At 39.2% G+C, this 19,513-nt stretch overlaps 1 protein-coding gene across 2 annotated transcripts in view; it reads left to right on the top strand.

Moving 5' to 3' along the window:
- SOBP (sine oculis binding protein homolog) overlaps window positions 1-19,513 on the top strand; it is a 167,535-nt gene that overhangs the window by 34,540 nt on the left and 113,482 nt on the right. For both annotated transcript variants that reach the window (XM_027089383.1, XM_027089374.1), the window contains exon 4: window positions 7,948-8,099. In XM_027089383.1, the coding sequence (XP_026945184.1) occupies window positions 7,948-8,099 (152 nt within the window). The remainder of the gene's footprint in view (window positions 1-7,947; window positions 8,100-19,513) is intronic.

The following is a 19,513-nucleotide window of genomic DNA, read 5'->3' as shown; positions in this document are numbered from 1 at the left end:
TATATATGTATGTATGTATATACACACACACATATATATACACCCCATGTATATGTATCATATACATAAATAATTTAAAATCAGCTAGAAAACTTCCATTAGAAAATTGAAAATGAATTTTAAATTCCATCATTTTCCTGTCATTTTGTGTAATATGTGCTCATTCCTTTTACATACTGGAACCAAATTTTAGTTTATATATAACAATTTAGATTTTATTTTGGGGTTAAGTACTACCCTATTTAGAGGGGTGTTGACTATTTAAAATCTTGAAATCACTTCAAATAATTCTATTTCCAAAAGAAAAATAGGGATAATTTTAGGTACTATAAAGAATCATAATCGTATGGAACTGCTATCATTTAACTGCATCTCTCCTTTTAACGAGAAACAAGTGCAATAAAACTGTATTAATTCAGACTCTATTCTTTGGCAATTTTTGATGGTTCAGTTACCAAGGTGGCAGACATTTTCAGTTGTTCCTATGATATTTCTTAAAAGAGCAAACTTCTCAGGTGTGTAGAAAGATCCACCCATGTGTGGATAGTTGATGTGATAATTACAAAGAATTCCCGTCTATTAATTACAGAATATCTGGCAGTACAGTGATATATTTGGCAACACCCTGTCAACTATTAATTCAAATTAAGTAATTTTAAAAAAGAATAAATGTAAGTGAAGCTTTTATTAAATCTAATGGCTTTATTCTTAAATAAATTTAACCAATTACTGGGTTTTTCTTTGTATTCAGAGTTAGTGAGTCTACAGATGTCATCCATTGGTGGGGGATGTGATTGAAGAGACTGGCGCCTGCTCGTTGGGCCTCTCCAGATTGCACACAGCTGACACCTACCCTTTTTTTTAACATCTTTATTGGAGTATGATTGCTTTACCATGGTGTGTTAGTTTCTGCTGTGTAACAAAGTGAATCAGCTATACATATACATATATCGCCATATCTCCTCCCTCTTGCATCTCCCTCCCACCCTCCCTATCCCACTCAGCTAGGTGGTCACAAAGCACGGAGCTGATCTCCCTGTGCCATGTGACTGCTTCCCACTAGCTATCTGTTTTACATTTGGTAGTGTATATATGTCCATGCCACTCTCTCACTTTATCTCAGCTTACCCTTCCCCCTCCCTGTGTTTCCTCAAGTCCATTCTCTACATCTGCGTCTTTATTCCTGTCCTGCCCCTAGGTTCTTCAGAACCACTTTTTTTTTTTTTAGATTCCATATATATGTGTTAGCATACGGTATTTGTTTTTCTCTTCCTCACTTACTTCACTCTGTATGACAGACTCTAGGTCCATCCATCTCACTACAAATAACTCAATTTTGTTTCTTTTTATGGCTGAGTAATATTCCATTGTATATATGTGCCACATCTTCTTTATCCATTCATCTGTAGATGGACACTTAGGTTGGTTCCATGTCCTGGCTATTGTAAATAGAGTTGCAATGAACATTGTGGTACAGGACTCTATTTGAATTATGGTTTTCTCAGGGTATATGCCCAGTGGTGGGATTACTGGGTTGTATGGTAGTTCTGTTTGTAGTTTTTTAAGGAACCTCCATACTGTTCTCCACAGTGGCTGTATCAATTTACATTCCCACCAACAGTACAAGAGGATTCCCTTTTCTCCACACCCTCTCCAGCATTTATTGTTTGTAGATTTTTTGATGATGGCCATTCTGACTGGTGTGAGGTGATACCTCATGGTAGTTTTGATTTGCATTTCTCTAGTGATTAGTGATGTTGAGCATCCTTTCATGTGTTTGTTGGCAATCTGTATATCTTCTTTGGAGAAATGTCTATTTAGGTCTTCTGCCCATTTTTGGATTGGGTTGTTTGTTTTTTTGATATTGAGCTGCATGAGCTGCTTGTAAATTTTGGAGATTAATCCTTTGTCAGTTGCCTCATTTGCAAATATTTTCTCCCATTCTGAGGGTTGTCTTTTCGTCTTGTTTATGTTTTCCTTTGCTGTGACACCTACCCTTTTCTTATGGCTCTAATTGCCAGTAATTCTAAGGAAGGCTCATTTACATGAAGAATGTGTCTACTTTCTCTGGATTGATCCTCACCACAGCTAGAGTTACGGTGGGCATTACTATCCCTTAAGTGACTTACCCACATCACACAACTAGAAGGGGCAGTATTAATACTTTCACCCGTTTCCTCTGTCTCCATCTCTCCATACTCCATCACAATGTCTTTCAAATAATAGTGACTTAGGTTCACAAAGGAGTATATATTTGTTACCTCATTTGCTTAACAAAAAGTCACCCCCTTGAGCTGTAATAAGTGGATCTGCCTGTTGCTTTTCTTTTCTAGAGATCCCTAGCGATATGCCATTCCTCCCACCTCCTTCAACTTCCACGGTGCTTTAAATTCACATGTAAAAGTCATTCTGGAAATATCTGACATTGTGCTACAGTATGATCAGGCAATAGTTTTTCTGTCCACTCTGCCTTTACTTGGCAGCCCTCAGCTTGCTCTACCTATATGCCCAGGGCTAGACATTAGCAAATTAGTGACCAGAGGCTTCTTTTGTCCTAGCCTCTCCCATCTCTGCCCTCCTCTTTCTCATTGGAGCCCTGTCCTTAGCCCTTCTCATCACTCTCTGTGAAAACTTGTTCTTCAGAAAGAATCACTCATTTTAAAGCATAAATCACTATAGACAAATACATATCGAGCCTTCTTGCTTTCAGGGAATTTGTGTTTTAATAGGATATAAGAAATATTTAGCCCAGGAAATTACTCTCTAATGGTAGAATTAAATTTTTGTGAGCAGTTGAGGATACTTTTTGAAGCTAGGATATTCTTATTGGCATCTTTGAAGTTACACATGTAAGTGGTTCCCCACTTCACCCACATGGAAAGTCAGTCTTATTCATGTCCTGCTGTGACTGCCCTCCCTTACAAAAGAAAAAGCTGGGAAGAGTATTGCTTTCCTGTGAGTAGAATGACTGCTTCCTGAGATCCAGGTATATTGGTTCTGTCTCATCATTTAATGTTCAAGTGGCACTTGCTGGTGAAAGTTCAGACAGAATGTTTGCAGCAAATCCAAGTATCATAATCATAAAGAAGTAAAGGTTTGCACTGTGGGCCTTTAACTTGTTTTTTAAAAAATCAGTCAACAAATATTGATTAACACTTCAGGTGTCTCCTCAAAGACTTTTTGACCATTTGGATTCCATTTTCTTTGTCTATTAGTGTGTCATGGAGCAGTGTGCTGTGTAAGTAGCAGAGTCTGTGACACCTTTTAGTCCTTTTTGTGGAGGGACGTCTGTGTGGATGGTGCATAATCTCACCCATTTAGAAAGGCTGTGGTCTCTAAGGTGTAGTGGTCAAGAGCTTGGGCTCTAGAGCCAGATGCCCTGGGCTTCATCTTGGCTTTGGTTTGTACTGGCTGTGTGATTTGGAGCAAATCACTTAATCTCTAAACCTCACTTTCCCCATCTGCACAATGGGGATAATGTTAGTGCCTGCCTGCGGGGTAGTGGCTGTGATTAAGACTAAGTGATGGATTCAAAGAATTTAACACTGTGCCTGGCACCTATTAAATAGTAAATAATGGCTAACTATCATTATTTTCCTTTTGACTCAGTGGTCCAGATTTTCTCTGGGTCTCCCTTATGTTTATTTCTGGAACACAGGGAATTGTACAAAAGCTTCTATAGGACTCTTAAATTAGAGTCTCTATAGAGACTTTTAAATCAGACTGCCTTAAAGTTTTTGGAATTCAATTATTACAAGAAGGGCTGCAAAGAAAGCAAACTTTAATCCTAGTTTTTTGCCTGCCTTTCAGGCCATGTCTTTATTCTGTTCTTAAATATACCTTCTTCAACAAATAGATTGATAGAGTGTCACCTGTGCTTTCATCTCATGGCGTGGAGAACACACAGGAATCACTTCAGATTGTCTTGCAGCTTGTCTCATATAATTCAAGTCTTGAAATGATTATCTGGACATGTGCATTCTAGGAACTGTTGGAAGAGAGAAATATCACCAGCAGATACTTTCAGACTTTTTTCCTCAGTCTTGGATTCCCATGAAAGTTACAGAGGGGTGGTAAATCTACAGTTTAATCACTTGGGATTCGTTAAGGCCCACCTGACTTTATTTGGGCTCTGGTCAGGTAAGCTAGTATGCATGTTCATAGCCAATTAAAATGCCCCTAGAATGGCCATCCTTATTTTTAAGTCACCAGATAAAGCAGTCTCTCAAACAGCTTCAGCAAGGCATTCCACAAATGCTTGACTTCATACTTCTCTGCACTATGATAAATAAATACAATTTTGATTTTATCTCAGAGTAATTAATCTAAATTTCTCCTTCTGGGGTGTAAAGTAGAATAATGTTCTATAGCTCTTTGAACATTAGATTGGAAAGATAATGCCCTAAATATTTTGCTTAATTAAATCCAAAAGAGGTGGTACAAACTTTTCATGATTAACTGAAACATGCATATTTTGACTGATGCATATTTATATGATATTATCATATGAAAATGTATTATGTTATATAAACTGTTCACTTTGGGAATGTGATATAATGCTGTAAGCATTTTGCATTTGTTGCTGCATTGTTCATTATGAAAAATACACAGGCTAGTAATGGCTGTAAGGAAAGATCTGTTACGTGAATTTTCTTTGAGGCAATCTCATCTCTAATGGCCGGGACCTTTTGCCTAAATATAAGAAATCAGGTTTTTCCCTAGTTTGAAGAAATATTTTTTAAATAAAAAAGTTTTGAAAGCAGATAAGGTTCAGAAAGCTAAAGGGCTGGGCCCTTTATTTTGCTAATATAAAGCATGCACACGACTCCTGGGTTTCAGATTAAAAAAAAAAAAAGATGCGGTTGTTGAAATGAACCTATCCCCTTGGCTTTAAGCACTTAAGAAGAGCTCACTTTTCTAGCGGTGCAGTCATATCGTTTAAGATGGGGCACCATCTCATGTCTGGTGGCAGAATTTTGAGCTAAGTTTTAGCTGACAAAATTAACTTTAATAATCACAGTTCTTTCTTAATTTCTTAAATATATTAATAAAAATGACTTTTATAAGACTAGAATATCTGAGCTATCTGAAAATGTTTTCTTGAACTTTTGGAACGATCCCTTTATCAGACGCTTCTTTGGAGCATTAGCTATTGATAGCAGTTTGATGACAGAAAAGGAGGTATCTGATGGAAGTTTTCTAAAGGGTTTGCCTTTATGAAACAGAATTTTATGAAAAAAAGGATGGGGATACTGAATTATTTAACAAGGCAGATCCTAACCACCATCCTAAGAGTTTTCCAACTGCCAGATACAAAAGTATGCAATTTCTTTTGTCTCATCTTCCCGTTTTGTTACTTTGTAGTACAAATGATTTATAAAAATAACCTGCTTTAAAATTCTACTTTTTGTTTATTTGTTATCTCTGTTGTAAGAAACTATCCTTGCCTCCCCTAAAAAAAAGACAAGTAGGTCTGTGTGGTGATGATGGAGTAAAGCGGGAGAAAGACCCGTGAGTGGCCTTTTTGCCCGAGGCATCATTCCTTCAGGCCAGGCCAGAGCTCAGGCCCGCTGCCCAGTCTTCTTATAGCTTTGCTCTCCACCCTCTGTCATCTCAGTTTTAGTCTATGATAGTTAAAGATCTAGGACTAAAACACTTAACATTTTTTTTCCCCCAAAGCAGACTATTGAAAGGAAGAAACCGAAAGGGGAAACCTAATGCATGTTCTAAAGTGGATCCTTGGGAAGTGGGGTCTCCTCGTTGAATTCTGTGGCCAAATAATTTCCCCCATAAAATCTTTTTTTCCTTACAGATTTCACCAGAATCAAGCTTATTGCCAACGGATCATTTGTGAGAGTTCTGCTGTATCATATTCTTTTTCAGGAATTTAAGATTTTAAAGCAGCTAATGGATTGGGAAAATAGAAACTATTAGTGCTAGTTAGTTTAGTAATGATAGATGATTATTTTCTAAATGTAGTCTTTCTAATTTAATTTTTAAAACTCCTCCATACTCTAAGGTAAATTATAGAGTCTTGTTAAATGTCTGTATGTAGACAGATGCCATATTAGAAATCATACAAAATATAAATAAATCTTTTTTTGAATAGAATAAATTATTAAACACAATCATTGTATGACATTTGAATTCATGTTATGACTCCATTTAAAGAAAGTTATTTTATCAAAAATGTTTGATTAACATCAAAGGTTGCCTTTTACACTGTCTCATTTGATAATTAACAATAAATTACAACATGTAATTTGTGAAATAAAAATGATCATTAAAATGACAACACTTATTCCATTAAGGTAAATAAAATGCTTTACATAGTTCTGAGTGATGACACTCAGGGGGAAAAAATGCCGTTATCACTGCACTACAAATTAGTTTGCTTCTAATTTTGCAGGCTGATGACCGCACTGCCTCAAACCAAATCTTTTCCCTGGAAATGGAATGATTGCATGACAGACTCTATGAACCATGAATATGTCAACAACTCACGGACCAGGCCTTGCTTAGCAATTAGTCTTTGGGGGATTTTATTCAGAAATCAGACAACAGTATACCAGAGCTTATTGGGGATTTTATGATTACCAGTCATGTCTGGAGCATGAGTCTGGGTTAGTACAAAAAAAATTGATAAAGGAGGAAGAGATGCACCTAATAGTGGCAATCAGTCATACACACACACACACACACACACACACACACACACACACAGTCAATGGGGAAGACTGAGAAAACGTAAGATATAGTGAAAGCCCCTAGGAGGCAGCAAGAAAATATTTCTTAGACTTCTACTTGTAGTCTCTCCTACAGTCACTCCCTGTAAAGAGACCACTGTTTCCCAGACTTCAGTCATTTGAATATCACCATCACATTTTTGTTACAGCGTCTTACCACCTGCACTATGATTTCCTCAATATATTTTATTAACTGACTCACTTTAAAAGCCTTTCTTTGTTTTAAGCAGTAGTATTTGTGATATCCTGGGCTTGTTGTGCTAGTAAAATTTGTTTTCTTCTCTTACAAAGGAAAAGAAATACAGTAGTTTAAATATTGAAAATATCTGCATACCACCTAACATTATTCTGAGCATTCCCATGACATGGGTGGCAGGTGCTACAGGAGCTACAAGGACCACCAGTCTGGCTGAGAATGATCTGGGCAGATGTGTGACCTCAGGCCTCATGGCTGACACCCCCATTACCATTCCTCCATCCAGGGACCACGAACCATATCACATGGAGGGGAATTTAAATCAGGCCTGCGCCTCCCCGAGGACAGCAGTGTGGGAAGGCTGTATCACAGCAGACTGTTGTGTGAGCCAGGATGGTGCCTTTTCATCGTGAGAAGATGGCCACTCACATCTTTCCTTTCTTTGAGTAACAGTATCACTCGGGAACCATTATATTGCAGGAGTAAACAACACCCCCTTTCATGTAACAGTAATAGGGAACAGGTCAAGATTGAGCCTGGCTCCTGACTGTCCAAGTTCACATGAGGGCATCACATTTGTAGGTTAGCGCTGGGCAACCCACCCAGTGTGAATCTTGTAGGCTGTCAGCAGTACCTTTGAAGATATGGGTCTCTTTACAAGCTTCATTAGTACTGAGCCTGGTTTAACCAGGCAGAATAAGCATTTGTACCAGGATACCAAGTGCAAGGAATCCTCATGGCTCTGCAGTCATGCTCTGGTTTTTAAATAAATGATGTCTTTTGGAAACTTAGGAGACAACCAAAAAAAAAAAAAAAAAGAAAGAAAAGAAAAAGAAAAAAGCACTGAGTCTTCCCACCAAGAGCTGGCTATCTACTAGGTCAGAAAGTGGTGAGGTACTGAAGTTAAGAACAGACCTCAAGTAGCTCTGTGAGGTTCAGGGTGTGTCTAAGTTTGAAGGGATGTTTGCTTCTGATATGAACATTTTTCTTATACTTTTATTATAGAAGATGATGTGTCAAATGTACAAATAATGTGTGCCTGGTGCCAGAAAGTGGGAATCAAGCGCTATTCCCTGAGTATGGGAAGTGAGGTGAAAAGCTTCTGCAGCGAGAAGTGCTTTGCGGCCTGCCGACGAGCCTACTTCAAGAGAAATAAGGTAAGAGCACCGTAGAGAGAGGCGGCCCACTCAGGCCTCACCACCCTGTGCGCATGCGCCTCTTAGCTTCTAGCCGAAATCACTGCGCACCCCGTACTTTTATTCTTTCTGTTTTGTCTGTTCTCTTTCTCTGTCATGCTTAACCTTCTGGAATAAGGAACCCTCTTCTAATGTGTAACCTGCCCTTCAGTTTCTCTTGTCTTGGTGTTTGAATTCTGAGAGGGTGAATGAATCTGATGAGGACATGGTGGTCGCAGCTGGTATCCTAAGTTACAGTGTCTCTCCAGCAGTAGAGTACTAGACTAGGGTCCATGAAAGATAAGTGGTAGAGATTTCTTATCAAGGCTGAGAAACTAGCCACAGAAGCATGGCCAGAAAGCTTTAGTCCACTCAGTTTTATACTTGTTCCCGTTGCGAATATTGCTCTAGCTCTTTCCAAAATCTGATCCACAAATTCTAATCAAGAAAAATGTCAAGTCTTTCTTGACACCTTACATTAAAGTTGATTGATATTGAGAAAAGATGAAATAATGAATACATGAACCAACCTTGCTCACACAGCCAAGCGTTTGTGAGAATCATGGTGGATGAACACAGGAACAGCCATAGTTATGGTTTCTTTGTTTGTTTTGTTTTATTTGTTTTAAGACATCTCAGATATAAAAATGTCCTTTTAGAATAGCATTAGCCACCATTGATGGGAAATGGAATGCATGATGTCTTTACAATCAACACACACATACACACACAGCTAATTTCTTAATCTTTTAAGAACCGCTATTGCATTTTGCCACCAATTACTGAAATAAATTGCTAGTTCTTGATTATTTTCCATTGATCTGTAAATTTTCCTTAATTCATAAAATCATCCACATTTTGCTAAGCATTTCCATTTCCATAATATAAGATCAAAATCTGTCCTTCTTTGAAGCAAACAATTGCTACTTTTTTAAAGTCTTATTTGTAATCCTGAAATGCTAATTTTGTGCTCACTGCATTGCAAGAAGCACTGTTGCAGCAAAATATCTACTGCAAATTTGGGTCACATTATTCTGCCAAAAAACATAATGCCGAAAGAATTAGGCTGCAGAATTCAGCGGGGTGGAATTTTAGGAGCAGTCTCTAAGAATTAGGCTCATAATCTTCACTGGAACAGGGAGGCAAGTAAGGAAATTGTCTGGAATTCTTTTGGGACAGTCAACAGTTCACTTTCCCTTGGGAGGGGCCGGTGAAGCTTCAGAGGAGGGTAGTTAGAGCAACGCATGGGAGACACGTTTTGTTTTAATATAGGGGGATTAAAATGATCTCTGAGACCCTGGGGCTCCCGTTTTTAATGCTGAGCACTGGGGTAACAATCACAAGAGTGGACCCAGTGCTTTCATCTTCAAAGCCTTACTTACCACAACAAAATACTTTGCATTCCATCCCAGAAGATGGCTATAGAACAGGGGTTTTTGTTTCTTTATGATTCTGAAGGGTTATGTGTCTGAATCTTGATGGACTGCCTGTAGTGAATAAAATCAAGCAAGATGAATTTGTCACAATCCCTGTGATACATGTTACACTTTGCATAGTGATCCAACTTTTTAAGCCTTTGATGAAAGGCACCTGATTCAATTTGAAAAAGCAGTTCATAATAATATATATGTATAATATATATCATATATACAATGTGTACATGTTTGTAATTATAAAGTTTAAGGTCAAACTGAGTTTAAACTTCCACAGCATACAGTTTTGAAAAATAGATAACTGGGAGCCAAGATAGGAATTAGTATTTGGAATACTTATAGTAGGTAAAGTCAGCAAGGGGAGAAAGACCATTACTTTTCACTTCCTGCAAGGAGTTATTGGGGTAGTTCTTTGAACATCCTGCAAAACCTGGGAGTCGCAGTGGCTTGAAGTTTAGCCAGTGACTTTGAGAGCTGATCCCAGCAGCCCATTAGTGTACATACAATACCTGTCTTCTCTGCAATCTTCATGCTTATTTATGTATTCCAAAGCTCTGCCACACTAGACATTCTCGTTTTTCAGATAGAGAAATAAACTGGTCACATCGCTTGCTGGATTCTTTTTTTTTTTTTAATTTTAAGAGTGTTATCTCTGCAACAATATCCTATTGTATTACAATAAACATGTACAGCTGCTGCATTTCTGTTAACTGATAGGATTTTGTGGTCATTTCATTTAGGGCTTGGGTTTCCTAATGGATTGTATTAGATACCAGTCTCCATCCTGCCATTTCTAAGAACTGCTGTAATAAGCCCCAGGGTGTTCCCCACTGAAGACAATAGCAAATAGCTACTTCTGTTCTTGTATCATTTGACAAAGTCTTTAGTCCTCATTATTAAAACTGTGGACTTTCTTAATCTTAGAAAGAGGGCAGAATTCTTCCCATCCCTACCTAAAAGATTTTCTGGCTAAATTCTACAATTTTAAATAATGAGAACTGGGTGGAAAACAGTGAATAATGTGTATGCAGAACAGAATTTTGCCTTAGGTATAATGTAGAATCTAAAAAAACATGTAAAATTAACTATGCTGTAAATTATGCTTTATAATGACAGCCCGCTTCTTGGTGGATAGCATGCTGGGATCTAAAAATGGTCTCTAAGTTGAACCCAAATCGCATGCATAACTTTACAAAGAAAAATCCTAGTAGAAAAGGTAGCTAATTAGGAGCAGTATTCAGCTGACCTCTGTTTTGTGTCTGAGCAACACCTGCATTTGTGAATGTAATTTGGACAGCTGTGCCTGTGCTTCCCCTGCTATCCTCGTCACAAATGCTCGGGGATAGAGGCAGGAACTGCTTTTCTGCTAAAAACAAGGACAAAAATAGCCCAGCTCTCAAAATGAAGGCCCACTGAAAACTGGCTCTTTAAATTTCATTTGCTTCTCAAACCTTTTCCCAGAGGTCTCTGTGTTTGTTTGATGGAGTAGGTTAAGAATGTCACATCCCTCTCTCCTAAACCCTGGTGCTGTGAAGTAAGGTGGGATGGACTGAAGCCAAGTTAACCCTTTATGCCATATAGGTTATATCTTTAAACCAATTTAAAATTTAATTCGAAGAGTAGTTTGGATTACTGTAAGTATGTACGCTTTCTTCAGAATACTTCTGCTAGAACTGTGAGTCACAGCTGTCTTCATTTAAGGAACCTAACTACTAGCGTACACAATTCAGGATGTTGGCTCTAAGAAGTGTACAGTATTAATTCATAATCATATTTCGTAGAATCCTTATCCCCATCAGGTCCAATTGCTGACTCAAAAGTGTTTGAAACAACGGGTAAGAAAAATACTTTTGTAGTCTATGGCATCAGCCGAACAATGGGATGTCAGTCTCATTACTTAATGCACTGGAGACTTTTCAGGGACCTAATAGCTCATTCTCTTCCCAGCCCCTTCTTGAGGCCACAAGTAGAGAAGAACTTGAGAACATTTCTAACCTAGTGATTTGCCTAGGAGTTGGAAAGTTGTGGACTCCTTAGTGGTTTTGCAAGAGATGCTGAAGCGTTTAGTCCAACTAATACCGGTTTTACTCTGCACAATAACAGACACAAAAATATTTTTTCCTAAGGGAGTGATGCCTTGTAACCATTATCCCACTTAAAACAAGAGTAACAAACAAGGTCACAAATAGTAGTCATTTCCAAATATCCTGTGTTTGATCTTTTTCCTTCTGCACAGGAAATATCCTGTTGTCTAAACTGATGGCCACAAATCAAGCAAGAAATCAAAATTCAAGACAGGTGTCCAGTGCAGGCAATGTAAAGAATGATTGTTTTCTTTCCTTGTTCAGATACCAAATTTATAGTGTTCTTTGTGGGTTAGTGGCATCGATACTTTAATAATAGACACAAATTCCTAACAGTACCAAAGTTTGCTTACTCGTTCTAGTTTTTCCATAACTTGAGACAAGAATAGATGGAAATACTTCTTCAATATCACAGTGTTGCTGTTCCTCCACAGACTATAGGGGAAAGAAACCTATGTAGATAATAGATAAGGATGAATTAAAAATAAAAAGGTTATATAGATAGAAACAACATTTGCAGATGATATCATTAAGATCTAACAATCATGATAATAATAACAAATGTTCAACGAGGGGAATATTGTCTAATAAGCATTTCCTTTACTTTCAAACTATATCCCTGGATACACAGCATGTATCATCATATTATTTGGAGTTACATTTTATTTAGACTATTGGTCTTTTTATTAAACTTGAATATATCCTGGGGAAGATTCTCAGTTTCAAACTTCATTACAGAACCTACTAGTGCAAAAGAAATGTGTAACAATTGCCTTGTTAATCTTGTGATTAACCTGTCTACTTTTTTTCCTTTAAACACCTGCAAGATTTAATTTGCAAAATGGCTATCATTCATGAAGGTTTAGGGAAGGACATTAAATTACTTGTAATTAATGTCCCCTGACTGCCTGAAGCTCAAGCCACAGACTTGCTTTTGCCAGTTGTTTGCAAATATTCTTGATTGACAGGAATGCTTAGGGAGCACTGGATTTCTTCCTGTGGATTCACCGTGATTTTATGGGGTGCCAGTGAGCCTGTTGGGTCTGTCTACCTTCACCCTGCCCTGGGGGATGATTGCTTTGCTTCTGCAGTGTCTGTGCTGCAAACCTTCCCACTGCCTGCACATAGCATGGCCTCTGCCTTTAATCTGCAGGCCAGTGGCTGAGTTAGTTCCCTTTTGGTTGCAGCAAACAGGGGTGTCCTCTGGAAGCTTTGGGGAAAGAACAACAAACCCACCTGTTTTCTTGTTCTCTCATATTTTGAAATATGGGATGGAATGTTGATGAGCTGTTGCAAATGAGAACCTATGAAAAAAGCACCAGCAGAGGGGAGGGACGGTGTTAGTCCTTTGAAACAAATTCAGGGTGGGGGGTAGAACAGGAGAATTCTGGCCAGAGAAATAAGACGCAGGTCAGGTTAAAGTGATGCCTGGGCTCTTGAAGAAAGGCAGAAAGTGTCCCAGGACAGAGCTTCTGCAGGCCAGGTGGGACACAATGCCCTAGGAAGCCATCGATCAGAAGCCTGGGGGAGAGGCATGTGATCTTGTGTTTACCAGAACACTTGACCACCACTTGGGAAACACTGGTCTAAGGAATTCCCAGAACACAAACAGAATGGGGCAAGCGAGTTTGTACTGAAAGAAAGGAATAGCAGCCACGTCTAGTTTTGAATGGGCTACATTTGGGGAGGTTGTGGGGGAAACAGAGAAATAAGTTCAATCTGTTACCCAGAATAGATGTCAACTTCTGAGTAACAGTAGATATTTCAGATTAAATGTGAAGAGATGATTAAAACTCCAAATAGCTTCAAGCCCCAATACTATTTCTTTCCAATGAGCAGAAGGAAGAGGGAGTACTTTTCATAGATCTGAATCTGGTCACCTGGAGAGCAATACACAGGGCTATTGACATAGATGCTTGAATGTTAATTTCGGTCAGTCTCTGGCCATCCCGGTGATAGCTCCTGCTATACACTTAAAGCAAGTTTTTCTCATCTGAACTGCCGGTAATTATCCAATCCATCTCAAAGGCACGCTCCCTTTTAACATTAAGCACAGTGTCAGATTGCATCAGCCGCATTGTGCTCTGGTGACTGGGCTGCAGAGTGATGAATGTGTTTGCTTCCAGTTCATAGTCCAGTGTCTGTCTGGGTAGTGGGCAGTTCAGGGAAACAGGTGATCAGGAAGGGATCTAGTTATCTGGGACCTGCATTCTCCTTATTGATCCAGTCATTGTCTTGCCGACTTTCTCACCTTGCTGCTAACAGTGTTCAGGTTTATCTGAAGAATGAGCTTTTAAAGAATTATCTAACGGGTCATTTTCATGTGCTTCTCCAGTCATAAGCTACGTGCAGCACAGAGTCTCTTTGTGCCTGATTTTAAAAGGAAGGTGTCATGAGACCTTACTAGTAATGACTAGAGGGGAGAGGAGTTTCTAAGAGTGCTTAGTGCACTGTCTAGATAAACCAAGAGAGATGATTGTGCATTTTCGTGGGATTGTAGTTATGCTCTGTTAATTCAAATGCTTTGTTAAAAATGTTAACTGTCTAAAAAAGTGCATGCATAAGACAGGCCAGGTGGCTTGCTATGAGATATTTTAAGATAGTAGCTTGAGTCCAGAATTTCTCTCATATACTTTTTCAATGTCTGGTCATAAAACCTAGTACACCCAAGAGGGCCATATGCAGGAGATGCAAACTATAGGCACGCTCGTGTTTATTTTCATTTCTCCCCCATCTCAGTACCTCTGGATAGCTTTTGTACACATAAGCAAAAGTGTGAACTGGGCAAGCCAAGTGCAATTCTTTGTTCCTTGGGCTCTTTGCTCTTTGTTCTTATTATCACAGATTAGGAAGGAATAAAGAAAATCTTGCTACAGAAGGCCACTTAATTTCTGCCCCAGCCGCTCAGACTGAGAATGGGAAATTCCCTAAGTTACAATCCACTCATAGGGTGGCCATGCACACAGCGGAATCTAATGTCTCCTGACAGACTGCCTTTGGAGGTTACAAAGCCAGTCTGTTGCATTCTCTGTAAACACAGGCTGTGGGCCAGAGCGGGGCACTACTACAAGCTCTAGAAGGCAGATCAATGGTTTAATGAATCCATAAAAGATGCTTGAACTCTGTGCAATTTACTGAGCACTCTAGTTAAATGAAACTCCTGTAGTCTTTAACAAAGATAGAGGTAATCAACGGCTGGAGATAGAAGCCAGTGTCCAGTAATCACAACCTCCCAGAATTTGTGTTGTTGTCTCATTGCTAACAGAGGGTTAGTCAGGTCCAGCCTTTGGAGCGCACCACATCTATATTGATATTTTCTGCATGTTTGAGCTGAATTTGGCCCGGAGATGACATAAGTGTAGTAGCGTTACTTCTGTGAGAACTATTTGTAAAAGCTGTGGAATATTAATTAAATTAACATTTTCTTAAGGCAGTGAGATTAAGCTTGAGAATGGTGAGCTTGACATGTGTTGTCTTTGTAAGGCATCCTGATGATGAAAAGCAAATAGGTGAAGAAAATTCTTTCTTGATTAAGTCCTTAAAATGTCAAATTGCATAGTGTTAAAAGAGCCCTGATTAATCCTTCTGTGGTAAAATATTCCTCATTAGTTTGCTGTGGTTAAGGGTTAACCTCTCCTATTATAAATTCAGATATTAATATATTTTCTGCTTAACTCATCTTCTAATAGAAGAAAATACAGTTAGGAGATATATATTTTTTACTTCCAAATGTGCCTTGGAAACATTACACTGATTTATGAGAGAGCTCTGGAAGCATGTAGAAAAATTCCTTCATAAATATGTTGAAATGTATTTAAAAGTATTTAACCACTTTTGACTGTGGAAAAACAACTGCCTTGACTTTGAAATTATTATTTTTTTCCACAGAGATAGTAGAATTTATGACATAAATGAAAGACTTTGCATCCAATTTTTGTCACACAAACTTAAACTGAGTGTTTCACTTCCTTAACTAGCTCATTAGTATCAAGAGAGCAGGCTTCTACCCCAATAAGTATATTTTGGGGGTTCAGTGTGTAATAGGAGTTTTGAGGTATGATGACTGCTAGTCTGCTTCACAGGCCTCTGCCAAACATTCCGTGATAAAGTGGTGATTTCTATATGGATCCAATAAATGATGTGTTATCTTGTATTCCGTTCTGATAGAATGACTTCATATTACTTAAAATATGGCGAGCAGTTCTGTGACTGCACATCCAACTCTTTATAAGAAGAACCTTTGAAGGCCCTGACCCTTTCTGTGGTCATTTGTAGGATTGTATGTGTCATAAGTTGGAGCAATTTAAGTTGTTGGTTTTAAAGGATTTAGAGATACAGAGACCCAGGAGTAGGTGAGATAAAGCTGGGCAAGTAGCTAAAGACAAGGGGGATTTGTCCAACCAGAGATGAGTGCCTCTGTGCTGCTCTTTTGTTTGTTTTTAAGAGAGAGAGAAAAAAAAAACCTTGTTACTTATTCATCCATTCATTCTTAGAAAATAAAGTGAAAAGATATATTAAGCTCTTATAATGTGCTAGGTACTGTTTTAGGTTTGGTGGACACATCCTTGAACAAGAGAAAAATCCCTGCCTTAAAGGGACTTGCATTCCATTCTCTAAGGAAGATGGATAATATACAGGTTAAAAATATGTATACATCTAACACAATTTCAGGTAGTGATAAATGCTATGAAGAAAAAGCAGGGTGAGGGGATGGCTAGTGACGAGGTGCTGTTTTGTATCTGATGGTCACAGAAGTTATCTTTGAGGAGGTGATGTGTGGGTAGGGACAGAATGAAGTGAGGGAGCTAGTCAAGTGAAGAGCTTGTAGCAGAGGGTTCCAGAGAGGAGGGGGAGCAAGTGAAAGGCAGAGGTCCTCAGGCAGGAACAGGCTGGGCATTTTTGAGCAACAGCAAGAAGGTCAGAGTGTCTGGGGTTGAATGACCAAGGTGGTTAGGGGCCAGATCATGCAGGCTGGAGAGGTAATAGTTCGGGTTTCATTCTAAGTGTGACGGCAGCTATTCGGAGGTGTTGAGTAGGGTACGTGACATGACCTGATTTTTGTTGTTGATTGGATCTCTGTCATAATACGTTTAAGATCCTGGATGGAAAGGGGATTTGGAGAGTAAGAAAGGCAACAGCATTCCCATCAAAGTTGGGTGTGTCTGGCAATAGAAAACTAAAAATATCATATTCACTGAATTATTCATTGGTAGTTATGAAACATTTCCCAGTAGCAAAAGTATGTTGAACCAATTTAGGTTTCTTTTTCTTTCTTTCTTTCTTTCTTTTGGCAAACTGTGGGAAGAAATGAACGGAGGATGGACGTTGCTGGTTAAATGTTCTGACACAGCAATTTTCTTTCTGTAGGGTTGACAGGGCTTGCTTCCAACCTAGTGGGGAGGTTTAGGCCTCAGGAGGCAAACTCAAGCTCCACGGAGAACCCAGCTCTTGCTCTGGGAGACCTATGGCATATGCTGGTCTTCTCAAGCTCTACCCCTCAAAGTAGCATGAGGCAAAGGAGATGGTAACTTTGAAGGGGCCATCTTTGGATTAAATCACTCTAAAGTTTATTTTATTCTAAGAGTAGACCTAATTTGGCGATTATGTACTTTTAGGGTGTATCAGGATTTTTAACGCAAATAACAGAAGATCCAACTCAAACTGATTTCATCAATGAAACGCATCTTTTATCTGATGGAACTGTAGAGTCCTAAGCTACAGTATGCTTCAGGGTAGGTTGGTCCTGCAGTGCAGTGATCTTATCATGGTCTTATTTCTTCCCATCTCTGTATTCTTCTGTATAGAGTGTTGGCCATATTATAATGCAAGCTCCCCAGAGGCCATGGGATGGCTGCTAGCAGCAATCAGGGCTCTATGCCTCCTTGTTCACATCCAATAGAAGACAGAGTGCCTGTGCCCTAGCATTCCGAGCAGGAGTCTTGAAATTCACACTCATTGTCTGTGCTTAGATCACACGCTCATGCCTGAATTTGGCATATGACCAGGGCAATGGATGTTTGAATTAGCCTGAGCCAATCAGGGCTTCCTTCTGACATTGGAGTTGGGCTCATTTTCCTCTAAAGCCCATGGGAAGCTGCATGGGGGAAGAGAAGCTACCAGAATGAAAATCTGGAAAGTGTTTAAACAAGGAAGAGGTCAGAGTGATGGCTGACGGTAGGTACCAGCAAATGCCCACTAGAGAGGAGAGGTGATCTCATGAGGTTGAATTCTTTACACAGTGAATGTGTCATGCCCATCGACTTTTGTCATGTGGAAGGACTTTGAAACCCATGTGTGGACTGAAAGATAAAAACGTGGTTAACATTCATCATAGGGCCCTTAGATGAACTACCTCTTCTACCCAGGACCAGCTGCTTTGACAAACCCGATAATTAGAATGTTGGTTTTAGTGCCAGGACCAAAGTGCTGACTCTTTCTATTCTTTTTGGAGTCTATAGAACATGAGATTGCACAGAGCTAAGACAAAGGGATTGTAGTTAGCTGTTAGATATACTCATTTAGGAAGAGGAACAAGGGTGCAGTTAGAACAGCAGATAACCCAGCATGTAGTTTCATCAGTGTAAGTGGCTTGGGAGATGTTGGCCAAGGACCATATTGGATGTGGGGAGGCAGATGCCTGGGACTAGATGGGTGATGGGATGAGGCTACTGTTCCCCATCAAGAGTTAGCCTGCTCGCCCACATTTAAGGCACTTTCTGTGTGGCTGAAAACTGTGTCTGCTAAACAGAAGGGAAAGGAGAGTGTTCAAACAAATTGTGGTTTAGTCTGAGGCTGAATACATCAAGTTCAGGTGGCCAAAGAGCAGAGACCTTGGAGGCTGCAGCTTTCACAGTAATTAATTAATTAATTCAACAAATATTTGTCAAGCAGCTACTATGTGCCAGACACTGCGCTAGTCATTGGAACTATAGTGGCAAAAAACAACAACAAAAAAACTCCTGGTTCCTGCCCTCACGAAGCTTACACTCCAGTGGGGGACAGCTATTTATTTAAATAATAACACAGATGTGAAATTGCCACTGTGGCAATTGCTGTGATGGTGTGGGCACAGTGCTGTGAGGGCCTCTTATAGGGAGATTTGACTAATCAGGAGATCTGAAAGTTTCCCTGAGGAAGTCGTGCTTGAACTGAAATCTGAGAGATGAAGGTGTGTTAAGTAGGGGAAGAGGGGAAGGAAGAGCTTATTGGCCTGAGAACACAGCAACATGATTTCCAATCCTGGCCCTGATTTGCTCCTTCTTTGCTCATTTCAAGTTCTTTGGGAAGGGATGGAATTTTACCTGCAAACAAGAAAAGAATGGAACAAATGAACATTCCCTAGAACCATAATCTCACTTATCCAATTGCTTGTGTGTCCATTTAGTCATTCATTCATTCTTTCATTCATTCTACCGACCTTTGGAGATTCGTTGCTTGCCTGCTAGCCTCTGCCTTCCTTGACTCTTCACTCAACTTCATAATTACAGAGTTAGCACATTAGTACTAATTCATTTCAGGGAGTAAACTGACAGCTTGTAACTCCTGGAGGTAAAAGCATTTTGTAAACAAATAATAATAATAAAAATAATGATAACAGTAAGAACCCAAGTGTTTTTAGTTATCAAATGTATCAGAAAAGCAACAGTGACCACAGAGAAAAGATTGGGTAAAAATGCCCTGATTTGAGAGAGAGAAATAGTGTCATTATCGTCTGACAGATGTTGTTAGATGGTTGAAAATAAATCGGGTAAACTACTTTAAGATGGAAAGATTTCCCCCCAAGCCCCCACGATGCTGAGTGTGGACAGAGATGTGGTTTTGTTATAGAAAGAAACTATAGAGCTATGTTAATATTAATGTGAGGGCAGATAGGAAGTTT

This window comes from Aethalodelphis obliquidens, unplaced genomic scaffold (genome assembly GCF_003676395.1).
Source record: "Aethalodelphis obliquidens isolate GAN/ISIS:26980383/991018 unplaced genomic scaffold, ASM367639v1 scaffold3, whole genome shotgun sequence".
NCBI lineage: Eukaryota > Metazoa > Chordata > Mammalia > Artiodactyla > Delphinidae > Aethalodelphis > Aethalodelphis obliquidens.
Note: the sequence above shows the minus strand (reverse complement) of the source record. Positions and strands in the feature narration are given on the sequence as shown.